General features: G+C 36.8%; 1 protein-coding gene across 3 annotated transcripts in view; it reads right to left on the reverse strand.

Annotated features, from left to right (window-relative positions):
* Nucleotides 1-1,094: 1,094 nt before the first annotated feature.
* Cep126 (centrosomal protein 126) overlaps nt 1,095-14,883 on the reverse strand; it is a 46,051-nt gene continuing 32,262 nt past the window's right edge. For all 3 annotated transcript variants that reach the window (XM_055615625.1, XM_055615624.1, XM_055615626.1), the window contains 5 exons: nt 9,028-9,140; nt 6,057-6,129; nt 4,183-4,392; nt 2,090-2,154; nt 1,095-1,517 (listed from right to left, as the gene is read on the reverse strand). In XM_055615625.1, coding sequence (XP_055471600.1) covers nt 1,455-1,517; nt 2,090-2,154; nt 4,183-4,392; nt 6,057-6,129; nt 9,028-9,140 — 524 coding nt within the window. In that variant the 3' untranslated portion in view covers nt 1,095-1,454. The remainder of the gene's footprint in view (nt 1,518-2,089; nt 2,155-4,182; nt 4,393-6,056; nt 6,130-9,027; nt 9,141-14,883) is intronic.

Raw genomic sequence — 14,883 nt, forward strand, 5'->3', positions numbered from 1 at the left:
TGGTAGGGTAATGATGGTGTAGTGAGGCCTTTCCAACACTGAATGAACAGGCACAGAGGTATGAAGCAACAGGATTTATTTGGGGGAATTATAGTTTGATATAACTGTTATAGTAAGAAAGGTGGCAAGGAAGATGCTAGACAGAACACAAGGAGCCAGATAAAGCCACCAAGGGATAAGGAATGAAGCTTCTCCAGCAGTGAAAGATGTGTCATTTTTTTTTTTTTTTAGATCTTTGGCTTGCCTAGAGCTTGCTTATGTAGACCAGGCTGGCCTCAAACTCACAGAGATACAACTTCCTCTGCCTCCCAAGTGCTGGATTAAAGTGTGTACTACCACACCTGGCTCTGTCATAAATGTATAAAACCTTTTGAAAGATCATGTAACTTGTGGCTTTGCTTCAACTATCTACCTATCCATCTATCCATCTATCTATCCATCTATCTATCTATCTATCTATCTATCTATCTATCTATCTATCTATCTATCTATCTATCTTTCCATCATCTATCTTGTATGTGCTTGTGTACTTGCTTGTGTGTGTGAATGTGCCTGTAGAAGCTAGAAGAGGGTATCAGATCTGTTGGAGCTCAAAATAGTTTCAGATTGCTGTGGGCCACCAAAAGCGGGTGCTGGGAACCAAAGTTGAGTCCTGTGAAAGAACTGCAACACTCTTAAATGCCAAGCCATTTCTCTAGCCTTTACTTTGAATTTTAAAATGTCAGATTTTTAAAAAAGTGATTTATATTTACTTTGTACCCGGTGTTCTGCTTGCATGTATGCCTGCGGGTCAGAAGAGGGCACCAGATCTCATTATAAATGGTTGTGAGCCACCAAGTAGTTGACTGGAACTTGAACTCAGCACCTTTGGAAGAACAGCCAGTGCTCTCAACCTCTGAGCCATCTCTCCAGTTCTAAAGTCAGAGCTTTTTTTTTGGAGCCTAATGACCCTTGAATAAAATGATAATATTAATGACAAGCATGCAATCTAATAATTTAACTTCCTGGTAACAAAAAGCAGAGATCCTACAAAGTCTTAAATAAATAGCTTTATTAGTTATGGGGGATGTTATTAATCATATGCTTCTTCTATACTTGTACAAAAATTTATTAGAATTTGAGAAAACAAAGATTCACTATCATACTTAATACATAATTTGAATAATAAAATAGCATCTTTTATTTTTAAATAGAGAAAATTTATATCTAGTAGCATGCTTATTGAAAACAATGAAATATTTCATTCATTAAAAATGTATCAAGAAAATACATAATAAAGTATAATTTTGTAGCATAAATATAAGCTAATAAATTCATCTCCATTAATTACATTATGATTTGCTTTTATAAACATAAGTCTGGTATTTTAGATCATTAATAAGTGCAGAATACAGCATTTATTTACAGGAATTCTTCAGAATAATGTCCCACTACGTAGTGACTACCAGAGCTCATCAGTATTTTCTTTGTACTCTGGATCCAACATCAGGAGACAGACTGGCCCTGGGCTGGCTGCTCTGTAAGAGAGTTCAGAGGATTCTTTTATTGTCATGCCCACAGATGTTTGCAGGTCCAAAAAAAATTAGTTTAGCCTCTTCTTGGGAGTCTTTTCCTCCTGCTGGGTTGCCATGTCAAGCACTGGTGAGGTGGAGAAGGCAGCAGCGACTTTCCCTGGCTCACTGGCAGAGCAAGCACAGGTGCAAATAATGCACTTGCAGAGGAGACATGACTGAGAGATGTACAGTTTTTGCACAACCCTACTCTTTTATGTCACGATTTTAGGACCAAGGGCAGTCAATCTTTATCCTTCCCCCAAAAACCTCCAAGGGTTCTTACATGTAAAAATGAGTCATTTATTTCACTCTATGTTTTGCCTGCACACATGTATGTGTACTCATGTCAGATGATGGCATCTGATCCCCAGGAACTAGAATTGCTGGTGATTATGAACTACTACAGAGATGCCAGGAGTCAGACTCTGGTCCTTTACAAAACAAGCACTCTTAACTACTGAGCTGTCTCCCCCAGCCTCCTCCAAAGGTTCTTACCTCTATTATGTCTACCCAAAACAACCAAAGAAGGCACTTACCAGAAGTGGTATTAACTGTAAAGTATTTTTGATGGATGGGTTTTTGAAAATTGCTTCTTGGACATCTGAAAAATCGTACCATGACACAAAATAATTATTTATGTATAGAAAATCACTGAAGAATTAGTAATGAAATCCTGATGTGTTAAAATATTCAAAATTGAAAATAAGATTCCTTTCCTGCTGATCCCAGAACTAGTCCTTATGTGTATATTTATATTAGGTCCGAAAGTAAAAGCACTTTGATTAGGAACAGTTATATACAACTGAAGCTGGTAAGACAGAATTTCTAATATCTTGGTTTTATAAAACAATCTTTATTCAAATGTCATATTTCCTTTTGTTTTATTTTTCCTCTATCCTCTCTTTTTCTCTCTTTCTTGCTGGTCTTGGTAACTTATGGCCTTAAACTCAACAGTCCTTAGGCAGAGGTAGGTGGATCCCTAACAGTTGGAGGCTAGCTTGGTCTATATAGTGAGTTTTAGGCCAGCTAGCCAGCATTATGCAAGGAAGCCCACCTCCCCTTCCTTGCTGGGGCTTGAGCTCAGGCCCTGCCTCATACTTAGAGAAGTTCTTTTTATTTGTTTGAAACGTGCTGGGCTTTGCACTGTGTATGTTGGCAGTGCACACTAGGTTGGAGAACCTGGCAGCCATGACCGCTCAATTAGCCCCAGGTCTCCTTACACCTGTGTCACTGAAGCTCGTTTCACTATTGCTCACCTTCGTACTTTATTCTGGATAGGCCCTTCAGATGTCTATAGTCTGTTGTTTATAAGTAATCATACCTTCCATTCATAATCCTTTAATGTCCTAAACAGGCTAAGTCATTTTATTTGCATATTACTGAATTTTGAAACTTATTTCTGATTATTTAAAATATATATAAACTAGTTATTTTATAATTTTTTGCACCTGTTAATTTTATTACATAAAATCTTCTTTGGTATGTACTGTCACTTTTAAGTTTTTAATGAAATTTTTAAATTTGTGGATTAGTTTTTTAATGTTTATTGACTATTCATTTTCCTTAGATTTTATTTGTGATTATTCTTTGAAGATTGGAATATAGGCCGTTATCTCCAAAAGGGATATTAATATACTTCCTCTCAATTTTTTTTGGAGGGTATTAGCAGATAAATTTAAGATAATTTTCAAGTAAGTTCTTCACTTCAGGCTTTACAGACCACCCAGGTCTATGAACATGGGTTGGAATTACCTTGAGGAACACACTAGGCTACGGTCCTAAACCACCAGAGAGCTTTTCCTCTCTGCTCTCAGCAGCTCAATAGTGAAATTTAGGAATGTAAATTTTTTTTTTTTTTTAAACCTCCCCACTTTTTGTTTGGAAGGCACAGATCTTCCTATGGTACCTATTTTCCTAGTTAGGAAATAGTTCCACTGTTTTTCTCCATCCTAGAGACAGGATCTTATGTGAGCCAGCCCTTCGGGAACTGGACAGGTCATCAAAGCCAGCCTTCACTTGCACTGATCCTCCTGCTTTTCCCACCTACATGCTCATATTGCAGGCACTGCTACATGCCCCACACACTTAATTAGCTTTAACAATTCTCTCTGGGTTATGTATCCAACAGTGAGGTTTAAAAAAATACTCACAAAAGTTATTTTCATGGTGGTCAGTATAAATACCTAGTCTATTTACTGTTAAAACACAAGTAATATGTTCATATATTTCTTTCAAGTCTTTTTTTTTTTTTTCTTCCTTGAAACAGGGTTTCTCGGCATAGTCCTGGCTGTCCTGGAACTCATTCTGTAGACCAGGCTGGCCTCAAAGTCAGAGATCTGCCTGCCTCTGTCTCCAGAGTGCTAGGATTAAAGGTATGTGCCACCATGCCTGGCTTATGTTCATATACTTCTAAAGGACAGCGAAGTACAAAAATCGGTATCATCATAAATAAAATGGTGTATCTACAATAATCTGAACTATTAACAATATTCACATTTTTAGATGATTTATTAAGGTGATAATCCAGATACATTTTTAATTTTTACTTCAAAGTTTTAAATTAAATAAGGATAATATAAACTGAAGAACAAAGTACCACTTTCTTACAAGGGCTGCCTTGCACACTTACAGTACAGCCTTTCATTGAGGCGATGGAGAGACTGCAGGACCTTCTGCTCCTCAGCTGACAGTGCACAGATATTATTCAGTTGGGCTTTACTTAAGGACAGATTTGGTTTCTGTAGCTGCTTGCTGTTCATGGCAGCTAGAATTTCATCCTCAGGCACTGAAGAATTCACAAGGTTTTCTGCCAGCAGAAACTCAGAAGTACTACCTGAAACTACAGAAGTGAACAATTATTCCTTGACCACTTTTGTCTTTGGGAGCAGCCTGAATACCTTAATATCAACTAACTGGAATGTCTGAATGTACTCATGTCACAAATAAAGGTCAGCAAATAATCTGTATACTGTATAATTTATTGACTAATTCATTTTTTTTTTACTTTTCTTACATTTTTTCGAGGATTAAAATTTATTTTAAATTAAAATATAATTACAACATTTTCTTCCTTCCCTCCAATGCCCCCCATCATAGCCACTTTTTCTTATTCTTACACTCACACACAAACACACACACACACACACACACACACACACACACACACACACACACAAATATAACCTGGGGAATCCGGTTAGTGTTGTTTGTATATATATCTCAGGGCTGACCACTTGGTATTTGATAGTCAACCATGGCTCATCCCTGAGAAAGACTAATTTTTCCTCCTCTCAGCATTTCTTAGTTGCATGTTCTTTGTTTAGGAGAAGGGCCCTGTGAAATTTTCCCCTTTCCTGTTAGCCTGTCTGTTGGTGGTGTCCCTGTTCAAGTCTTAGGCAGCCATATTGATGGGATAATTTTATTTATTTATTTTATGTGTATGAGTATATAACACTCACGTGCAGTGCCTGAGAAAGTCAGAAGAGTGTGGTTGATTTCTTGGGACTGGAGTTACTGATGACGGTGAGTTACCATACGAGTGCTGGGAATTGAACCTAGATCCTCTGAAAGAGCAGCCATATTCCTAACCACTAAGCCATTTCTCTAGCCCAGCGTGCATTTTAATGGTCAGGATTCTCTATATCTGGTATTTCCCCATCCCCAGTTAAGAAAATATCTAAGCCTGGCATATTGGCACACACCTTTAATCCCAGCACTTAGGAGGCAGAGGCAGGCAGATCTCTACGAGTTTAGGCCAGCCTGGTTTCAACTCACACTGCCAGAGCTACATAGTGAGATCTTGTCTACTCCAATTTTTAATTTTGAAAATTTATTCTATAGGCACATTTGACAAGTCAGGAGACAGTTTGCTGTAGAAAGAAGCTGAGTTAAGCTGAGTACCTTATTGTTTAAAACAACAAACTGGGAATGAACTACTTAAGGAGAGTTCATATCTAAGAAACTGCACAGTACACAAGTACCTGAGAGAATACACTTAAAGAAAAACCACGGGGTACCAAGCTCCAAGTAGATCTTTACAGTAGCGCTCCTCAGGCCAGCTGAAGATCTTTACCTCCCCTCTGCTCCTAATCCCCCAGTCTCACTCCCATCTCTGTGGCAGGTCATGTGCCGCTGCCTCCTCAACCATCTAGCCCCATCTCCAGCGGAACACAGATTTCTCTCCCAGCCTTCCTTCCCACTCATCCTGTTATTTCGGCCCCTCGCTCCAGCAAGCTCTCTCTGGGAACACTCCAGCCAAGCCCACTAGAAGAGCAAGTACGTAGCCAAGCAGGTAGCTAGCTTCAGATGGTTCCCCTCCCTCCTCTCCTCCATACCTAATCCCCCAGTCTTATATTCAGTTCTGTAGACCACGTGCTGTGGCCTTTCCTCATGCCCCATTCTCAGGGGACTAGGCAGATCACGGTGGAACACCCTGCCTTCCTGTACTATGTGAGACTAACATCTATTTGTAGTAAAATGAGAGAAAAAACCAGTAAAACATACCTTCTTCAGGTTTGGGACCTCTCGTAGCTGGTATTGCTTCACTTGGACTTAGCGGGACACTTTGCCCATAATGCTGTAAAATGGGTTAAATAAACATATAATTCCACATTTAAAATTCATTGTATGTTCATGGTCCTTTAAGAACTTTTGTTGTCTGTGTTTTTAGTTATCACTGTTTGTATAACTTGTCCATTTCTTTTGTTTTGGTGTAGAAACCAAGAACTATTGGATTAAAGCCTTTTCCTGGTAAATAAATATTTAAAAATGTCTTATGACTAAAACAAAATTTCCAGTTGGATAGCAAGAAAAATAAAATATGCTGAGTAGCATTCAACTGTTTGAAATAAAAGATAAATAGAACAACTGTTAAAAATCCTGTCATACTTTGTAACTTAGATGGCTTTGTAAGTGCGAATCACTCTAGTGCAGATCTGAGTGTGGCTGATGTGGAGGGTAGGAAAATCTCTACAACCCTGAAAGCAGAGGCAGCTGCCCCGCTGCTGTGAAGTGGAGCACACCATCAGAAAGTGCCATTCCACAGGACCTGAAGGAAACCCAGGCCCTCTTCTCAACAGTCTACACTAGAGTGTCTGCCTGTACTGACACTTAACTATCAGTCTGATCTGAAGAGTGACTGACAGATGGCTGTAACAGTCCCTGCCACCCTGAGCCCTGCCTTAGCTCCATTTTATGCTTGAGACATTTTGGACTAAAAATCTGCTGTAAAATGACAATTGTGACTTTTCAATTTCATCTGTTCTACATTCTTTGCACCAGAGTTGGGCAAAAGATGGGGTGCTAAAACATATTTCTTAAGACATGGTGACAAGGACTGCTGTAAAAATGAGTATTTCATTAGCCTCTAGATAAAGAACAAAACCAAACAAAATAATGGTAACAGTTTTCAATTTTAAACTTGATTTTGATTCAGAACACTCATGCAATCTATGGGCAGCAAGGCCCTTGTGAGGTTTCTAGGGAGATGTCTATGTGAGAGGCATGTGAAAGGGAAGTGAAGTGTTGAGGAGTGGAGGAGAAATAAACGTGGAAGATGAGAACAGTAAAAACAATTGAGAGCACACCAATTTCAGGTATTTAAGAGGTGTTCAATGCTTTGTGGTTTGAACAACTATCTGTCTGTAACTTTTAAAGTTGAGATCTATTTTTTTGAGACAGGGTCTCACTATATAGCTCTGGCTGGCCTGGAACTCTGAGATCCACCTCCCTCTGCCTCTTGAGTGATGGGATTAAAGGTGTGTGATACACTCACCAAATCTTATATAGCTTAATAAAAGCTTAAAAAATATAATGTATTCCCTTTATATATTTTGGTATGTTTGTTGGGAATAATATGGAAGCTCAAAGAGGAAGGATTTATTAGTTATTACTTATCACATTTGTAATCTGGAAGGTATATTCACATTTATTAAGCTACAAGAATACATTGATAATGAGATGATAATTTACACAATCATAAATTAAATAATTTGCTTTGCTGGTAAAATTAGATCATGGTTATTATCTACATTAATAATCTTGTGCTTATGAAAATTAATACCTCTTGGGCTATGTATGTGTGGCTCAGTGTTTGCCTTGCATGTAAAAAGCTTGAGCCCGTATAAAATAATTCCTATATGAATGGTAAGACCCTCAACTTTTGCCTCAGAATATACATTCTATACAGAGCACCCTATTACATTTCTATAAAAAAATCAGAAGTAGCTAGGTAGTGGTGATGCATGTCTTTAATTCCGGCAGTAGGAAGGTAGAGGCAGGGGGATCTCTGAGTTCAAGGACAGCCTGGTCTACAGAGTGAGTTCCAGGGCAGCCAGGGCTACACAGAGAAACCTTGTCTCAAAAAAAAAACCAAACAAACACGAACAAACAAAAAACAGGTTTAGAGAGATAGATGGCTCAGCAGTTAAGAGCACTGGCTGCTCTTCCAGAGGACCTGAGTTCAATTCCTAGCACCCATATGGCAGCTCGCAAATGTCTGTACCTCCAGTTCCAGAGGACATGACACAGTTACACAGACATACATGTAGCCAAAACACCAAACACATATAAAAATTAATATAAAAAATAAAAAATAAGTGATAAAGTAAAAGCTCCATGTAGAAGTAAAATGCTTTTTATTTAATTATCACACATCTCAATATTCTAAAATTAATCTCTAATTATAGAACCCTGAAATGTGATATTGAACCATACTTATTCAGCCCTCATATTTCTACATTGTATTAAAATTGTTATTTTGCTTTTACTCAAGATCTGTATCCCAAAAGTCATATTACGTTTTGTTGAACTGTTCTTGGAGACAAAACCATTATGTAATTCAAAATCTTTTATAAAAGGTGTCTAGATGAAAAAAATGTGTTTTTAAAAAATATTGAGCTACTCACAATATTACTATCTTGCCTGTTTAATGCATACTTAAATAACTTAGGGGAATTTTGCTTCAAATGGCCTTTCTAAAGAATTAGTTATAAATAATAAATTAAACAATATTTTTTCTTATTTAGAAAAAAAAAACCTGTATCATGTATATTGATGTTTTGCCTAAATGTACGTGTGTGTAACATTTGTGTGCCTGTGTGTTTAACAGTCTAGAAAATGGCTTTGCATCTTCTGAGACAGGAGTTAGATATTGTTTTGAGCCACCATGTAGGCACTGGAAATGGAACCTGGAAGAGCAGTTAGAACTCTTAACTATCTGTCTGTAACTTTTAATAGCCCCAGTAATAACTGCTTAAAGATAGTTAAAAGTTCTCACGGGTAACTGAGTATATGGACTCATTCAACTATAGCAATATTTGAATATGAGAAGCTACTAACATAAGATTCCAAGATTGTATCGTGAATGGCTTTGGTTATATTCATATTTATACTGAGGTATACTTTACACCAAGAGCATCTGTCTTTTAAGCAGCTTTCCACTACTGAAAGGGAATTCTGCTAAGACGATACTTACAATCGTTTGCTCAGTGTTCTTCATTCCTCCAGATCCAGAGGTTTTTCTTTTCTGCTCTAACAGGTTTCTCCAATTATTTTCAACAACTTGCTTTCTTCTTGTCACAGTAGAATCTTAAACAAATGTCAATATAAAAATTATGAAAGTTGAGTAGGTAATATGTATCCATGAAACTTTCAAGTTACTCTCAAATAATGCAGAAAGTTCTGTATATCTCCTTCATGTGGCCAGCAGACTTCTGAAGGTTTCTCTCAGTTCTACACATGGCACATTTGCAAGGATGCATTCTACACAGTTCCTGCTATGGAGCAGAATATGGAGGATTCCATAAAGATACACAGTCATGTTATTGGTATGTAGGAGGAGCATAGAGGCATTCCAATTAACATTATCAAAAAGTCAGAAATGAAACTTATTTCATGGCACTGTTATTTGTTAGCACGGTAGAGGTATAATGTACTGTATAGTAAATTCAAGTATCCTGAAAGCAGTCCCCAGAGCAAGGGTGTGGCAATGGCTCTGCCCTCCATCTGTGTTTTTTGTTTTTTTTTTTTTTCTTCAGTCGTGTGCCCAGGGAAGTGTATTTATGCATCTCAAGTACCATCTGAGCAAGTTCTCATGTGATGTTTTAGTGTTTAGAGTGAGTGGTGGGTACACAGTGCGCCTCACATAATTTTCCTACGACGTTTCTTAGCCTCATTCTTACAATGGCAATCCCCAAGATGATACAAATAACTTAAGGAAAACTGAGTTAGAGCAAGGCAGAGCTGGCACATTCCTCATCACTGTATAGTCCCCTCAACAGTAATGACAGTTGGTGTACTGTCACTGTGTCCATTTCAGAGTTAGTGTCATAAAGTTAGAAATTACAAAAAAAGAGAAGAGTGGGTCCTACCTTACAGGTATATTTTCCTGTGAGATGTGAAGTAATGATATCATACTAAACATCCTCATAACTGGCAAGACAGTTGAAGACTATGCACTGAAACATGACTAATAACACGAGAGCAAAAGCATATTATACAGTTCAAAATAAAATGATATTTACAATTACTTAAAATACATTGTGATGTAACAGATATATCCACAACTTCTTGGTCTAGAATTGCTGGGTCATAGATCTACATATACTCAAATTTTGTAGAGAATTTTTAGTTCATATAAAATTTTGCCATTGGTAATTTGTCTAATTTTAGCTACTCTGATGTATGCAGTTGTATCTAACAGTCTAAATATACATTTGCATGTTTATTGTCCACGTGATGGCTTTTACTTATGAAAAGCTTCTAGTATTTTACTTTGTGTTTTTTTTTTTTTTGTATGTGTATGTTCATTTTGTGTGTGTGTTCATTCACAAGAGGGTGCATGTGTGTGGAGGTCAGAAGACAACTTTATAAGGATTAAAAATATATGATATCACACTTGTTGCGTTTTTTAAAATTAATTTACTGTTTTGCCTACATGAAAGTATCTTTACCACCTGTGTACTTACTGCCCATGGAGGTCAGAAAAGGGCACTGGAACCTCTGAACTTGAGTTCCAGGTGTTTGTGAACTACCATATGGGTGCTGGGAAAGAACCAAGGTCCTTTATGAGCACAACCAGTGCTTTTAATTGATGAGCCATTTTCTCCACCCTCTATTTTTATTAACATGGGTTCTAGGGACTGAACACAGGTCCTCATGTTTGCAAGTCAAGCTCTTTACTGAATGTGCTCTCTTCCTAGTGCAGTGATAATTTTTTTTTTTAATTATTACCTGTGTAGTCTTCAGTTGCTCAAAGACCAATACAAATATTGCTGTAGTTTTTTTGAGGAAGACAATCTAGATAATTGTGATGGGCTTTGACAGTGGTGCTAGCCCTTTTTTTTGCAGTCTTTTAGTCTGCCCTTTATAATCTGTCCTACAAATGTTAGCTTTGCCTAGCTGAGCTGCACACTAAAATTATTGCTTTGCAATAGACCTCCTTTTACCACTTTCCTTGGTACAGCTTCTCTGACTTAGCCCTGGCTGATATATGGCCTACATTTTTATATTTGTTGTAGTCTTTTAGATGTTTTACCTATTAGTCTTGATTAGGAAAGTGCATTACAAATATATTTTTTCATTCAGTGGTGTGTATTTCAACCTGTTATTTTGTTGTATGAAAAACTTCAACTTTAATCATTGTTCTTGATATAGTTTTTACATAGACTATAAGAAATGTCTTATTACCTAAAAGTAAAATCATATTACTTCTACAGCTTTTTATTTTTCATATTTAAATCAACAATTCACATGGAATTTACTTTTGTATACGAGTGAGTAAAAGTGTCACTTTTACTGATTATATATAGTTACCAAGTGAATGATAAAATGAACCTTTTTCCCTGCTATGAATTGCCACCCTTGTTAAAAATCAGGCAATTAATTATGTAGGCCTGTACCTTATTGATATATTGTTCTACATATAATTACCACACTGTGCTAATTATTGTAGCTTTAGATATAATATTTAACAATGAAAGTTTTTAACTTTGTTCTTGAGATTGTCTCAGCTATTCTTGATTTGTGCATTTAACAATGGAAATATTAGATAGCCTGACAATTTTCGCAGAGGCTGTTGGAACTCGTTAGCCTCAGCATGTACATAATTTCTTCTCTCCCCAGGCCTTCTTTCATTTTTCTTCGTGGTATTTTTAGACTTCTGTACAGGAGTCATTAAAATCTTTGCATTCAATTCAGTCTCGTAGGCTTATATTTTTAATGTTATTTCTAAAGATACCATTATTAAAATTTCTAGGTCTGACCCTTTGAAATCCTAAAACATTTCTGTTATTATTTAGATGAGATCAGGCACATTCAGGGGGGAATGGCCATAGACTTCTGTTATTATTCAAATTTCATTTCAACTGCCCATTCCCACCCAGCTATGTATTTAGTACAGGATCCTGTGCTGTTTGTGGAATAATAAAACATGCTGCATTTATCAGTAGCAGGCAACACCATTCTTTGCCAGTGTCTCTTCCTACTAAGTTTCCTTTCGTGACATCCTTTGCTTGATGTCTAATTTTATTTTTATCTGAGCCCCTTCCAACTGGTCTTTTTCATTATAAATATTTGTTCACATTCGTATTAGGATAGGTATAATTATTTTGATGCAAGGAATTAATCTGCGATTGAGAACATGATATGTGTTCCAGGATATATTATTCCTCTTGGCTTTATAACTTCCATAATCATTTTACTTGCCAACATTTTTTATTTCTCAGTCTCTAATCTTGCTTATATACTCAATCTCCTAACATTTAATTGATAAAATAGAAGCCATGTCAACCCACTCAATTCTTTCTTAATCCACTTCCAAATTTCTCTTTCTTTTGGTTCACCTTTATCCCAAAAGAAACAAATGTGAACAACATGCTGTTCACACTATCCATTTAGGCCTATGTCCTGAAGTCAGAAATGACCTCAGACTCAGAAGCAAATGAACAAATTCCTATAGAACAAAAATGCCACCTTTTAATGTAGAAATGGTTTGAATTAATCTTATTTTCTTAATTAGTGCAATCTGATTTATCATATTTTCTTTTTTCCTTTTTATTTATTTATTGATTACAATTTATTCACTTTGTATCGCAGCTGTAACCCTTTTCTTTATCCCCTCCCAATCAAACGCTCCTTTCCTTATCTCCTCCCATGCCCTTCCCCTAGTCCACTGATAGGGGAGGTCCTCCTCCCCTTCCATCTGACCCTAGCCTATCAGGTCTCATCAGGACTGGTTGCATTGTCTTCCTCTGTGGACTGGTAAGGCTACTCCCCCATGAGGCGGAGGTGATCAAAGAGCAGGCCACTGAGTTCACATATTTTCTTAATAACCATTTATCACATAGATAAGAGAAATCCTGCACTTTTAATAGAAAAGTGCAGGATTTAGAATCATTGACATTTAGATAAAAATATCAATTTTTCTATCTATTGGTTCTTGATTTGAGGCGATTTTATTTCCTTATTTACAAAATGAGATTAAAACAAACAAACAAACAAACAAACAAATCACTCTGTCTCCAAAAGAAAAACAGAAAAAAAAAAAGTCAGATGGTGGTGGTGCAGGCCTTTAATCCCAGCACTCGGAAGGCAGAGGCAGGTGAATCTCTGTGAGTTCGAAGCCAGCCTGGTCTACAGAGAGAGTTCCAGGAAAGCCAGGGCCTACATGGAGAAACCGTTTCCAAAAAACAAAAGAAGAAAAAACCTCACTTATCTTTCAAGGTATCATAAAGTTTGAGATAACAAATGTAAAGCACTTAGCTCTATGATGGTTAGAGTAGAAACTCAAAAAAGGAATCCTTTCTTATTTATTTTATATTATCTAATCTGATACACCTGGTTTTTAGATATTTTGTAAGATTAATGTTAAGTCATGAAATAGCTAAGCAAACAGAAACTTTTAGTGAAAGAAACTTAAAACCTAGATTTCTGTAGAAAAGTAATGAAGAGATTCAGGTTACATTCTTTGTATTTAATTTTTCATTTGTTTCTTTTTCCCCAAGGTTTATTTATATATTTATTTATTATATAATGTTCTGTCTACATGTAAACCTGCATGCTAGAAGAGGGTACCAGATCTCATTTACAGATGCTTGTAAGCCACAATATGGTTGCTAAGAAGAATCTGTAATTCAAGTTGCATGGGGATCTGACATCCTCTTCTGGCTTCCATAGGTACTCCCACAAATGTACCATAGATATACACAGAACAACTGACAAATAAAAAAATTAAAAATTAAGTCAGATGTGGTTTTACACATAGTATAGTCTTCATACTGAGTTCCAGGCAGCCAATGTTACATAGTGAGATCTTGTCTCAAAAAACAAAACACACTAACCAATCAAAGAAAAACATCTCCTAAGTTAGAAAGAAAGAAAAGTCAGGGTGCCTACTAAGTGTCAGGCCCTGTTGGGTACAATGAATGATGTGGTACACAGAAAATCCCTACTCTTTAAAAGCTCACAGTCTAATTAAAGAGGATACTGAATATGAATATTTAAACTCTTTAAGCATATTATTACTAATAAGTAATAATTAAAGTAAAGTAATTTACTTTCCTTCTCCCTCCCTCCATGAACAGTCTCAGCTCTTATTGGGAACTGATTTCTATTGGCATGAAGTTTTATAGGCTTCTAGTCCATCCCCTTACAGGAGGAAAATGGCTTCAGAAGTGGTGATAGGGCCAGTGGCATTCAACAGAGAAGGGAATCTCAAAACTGTTCAGAACAACACTATCTGTTCTTCCCCTACACAAAAACAGAAAACACAGCAGATGGCAGCAGAGCTGCAGTGTTCTGGAAAGGCATGGGAGAGCTGGGTACATACTTAAAAACATGTCTTTAAGTTTCAGGCATTTCACATTTATTTTTTATCTTGTGTGTGCCATGCACACACATGTCAGGTCACCTATGTGGAGGTTGGAAGTCTCTTGAAGGAGCCAGTTTTTGCATCTACCCTGAGGGTTTCAGGGACTGAATTCAGGTTGTGAGGTTTAGCTGAAAGCACCTTTACCTGCCACCGTGACAAGGGCTAGTTATAGCTATTATTAGCATACAGTAATTCATATAAATATTTTAAAGTAAGCCAGGCATGGTGGCTTGTGCCTTTAATCCCAGCAGTTCTTGCCGGAGGAACTCTGTAAGCTTGAGGCCAGTTGGTCTACATAGTGAGTTCCAGGCCAGCCAGAGCTATACTCTGTCAAACAAACAAAACAAAACAAAACAAAACAAAACAAAACAAAACAAAATATGATAAATACGCAACTTATCTATTTAAATAAATACTGTTTTTTAATGGTATTTACATGACAGAAAATTTAATTACAACAGC

Source organism: Psammomys obesus, unplaced genomic scaffold, assembly GCF_907164565.1.
Source record: "Psammomys obesus unplaced genomic scaffold, mPsaObe1.curated_primary_1811, whole genome shotgun sequence".
In the NCBI taxonomy this organism is placed as follows: Eukaryota; Metazoa; Chordata; class Mammalia; order Rodentia; family Muridae; genus Psammomys; species Psammomys obesus.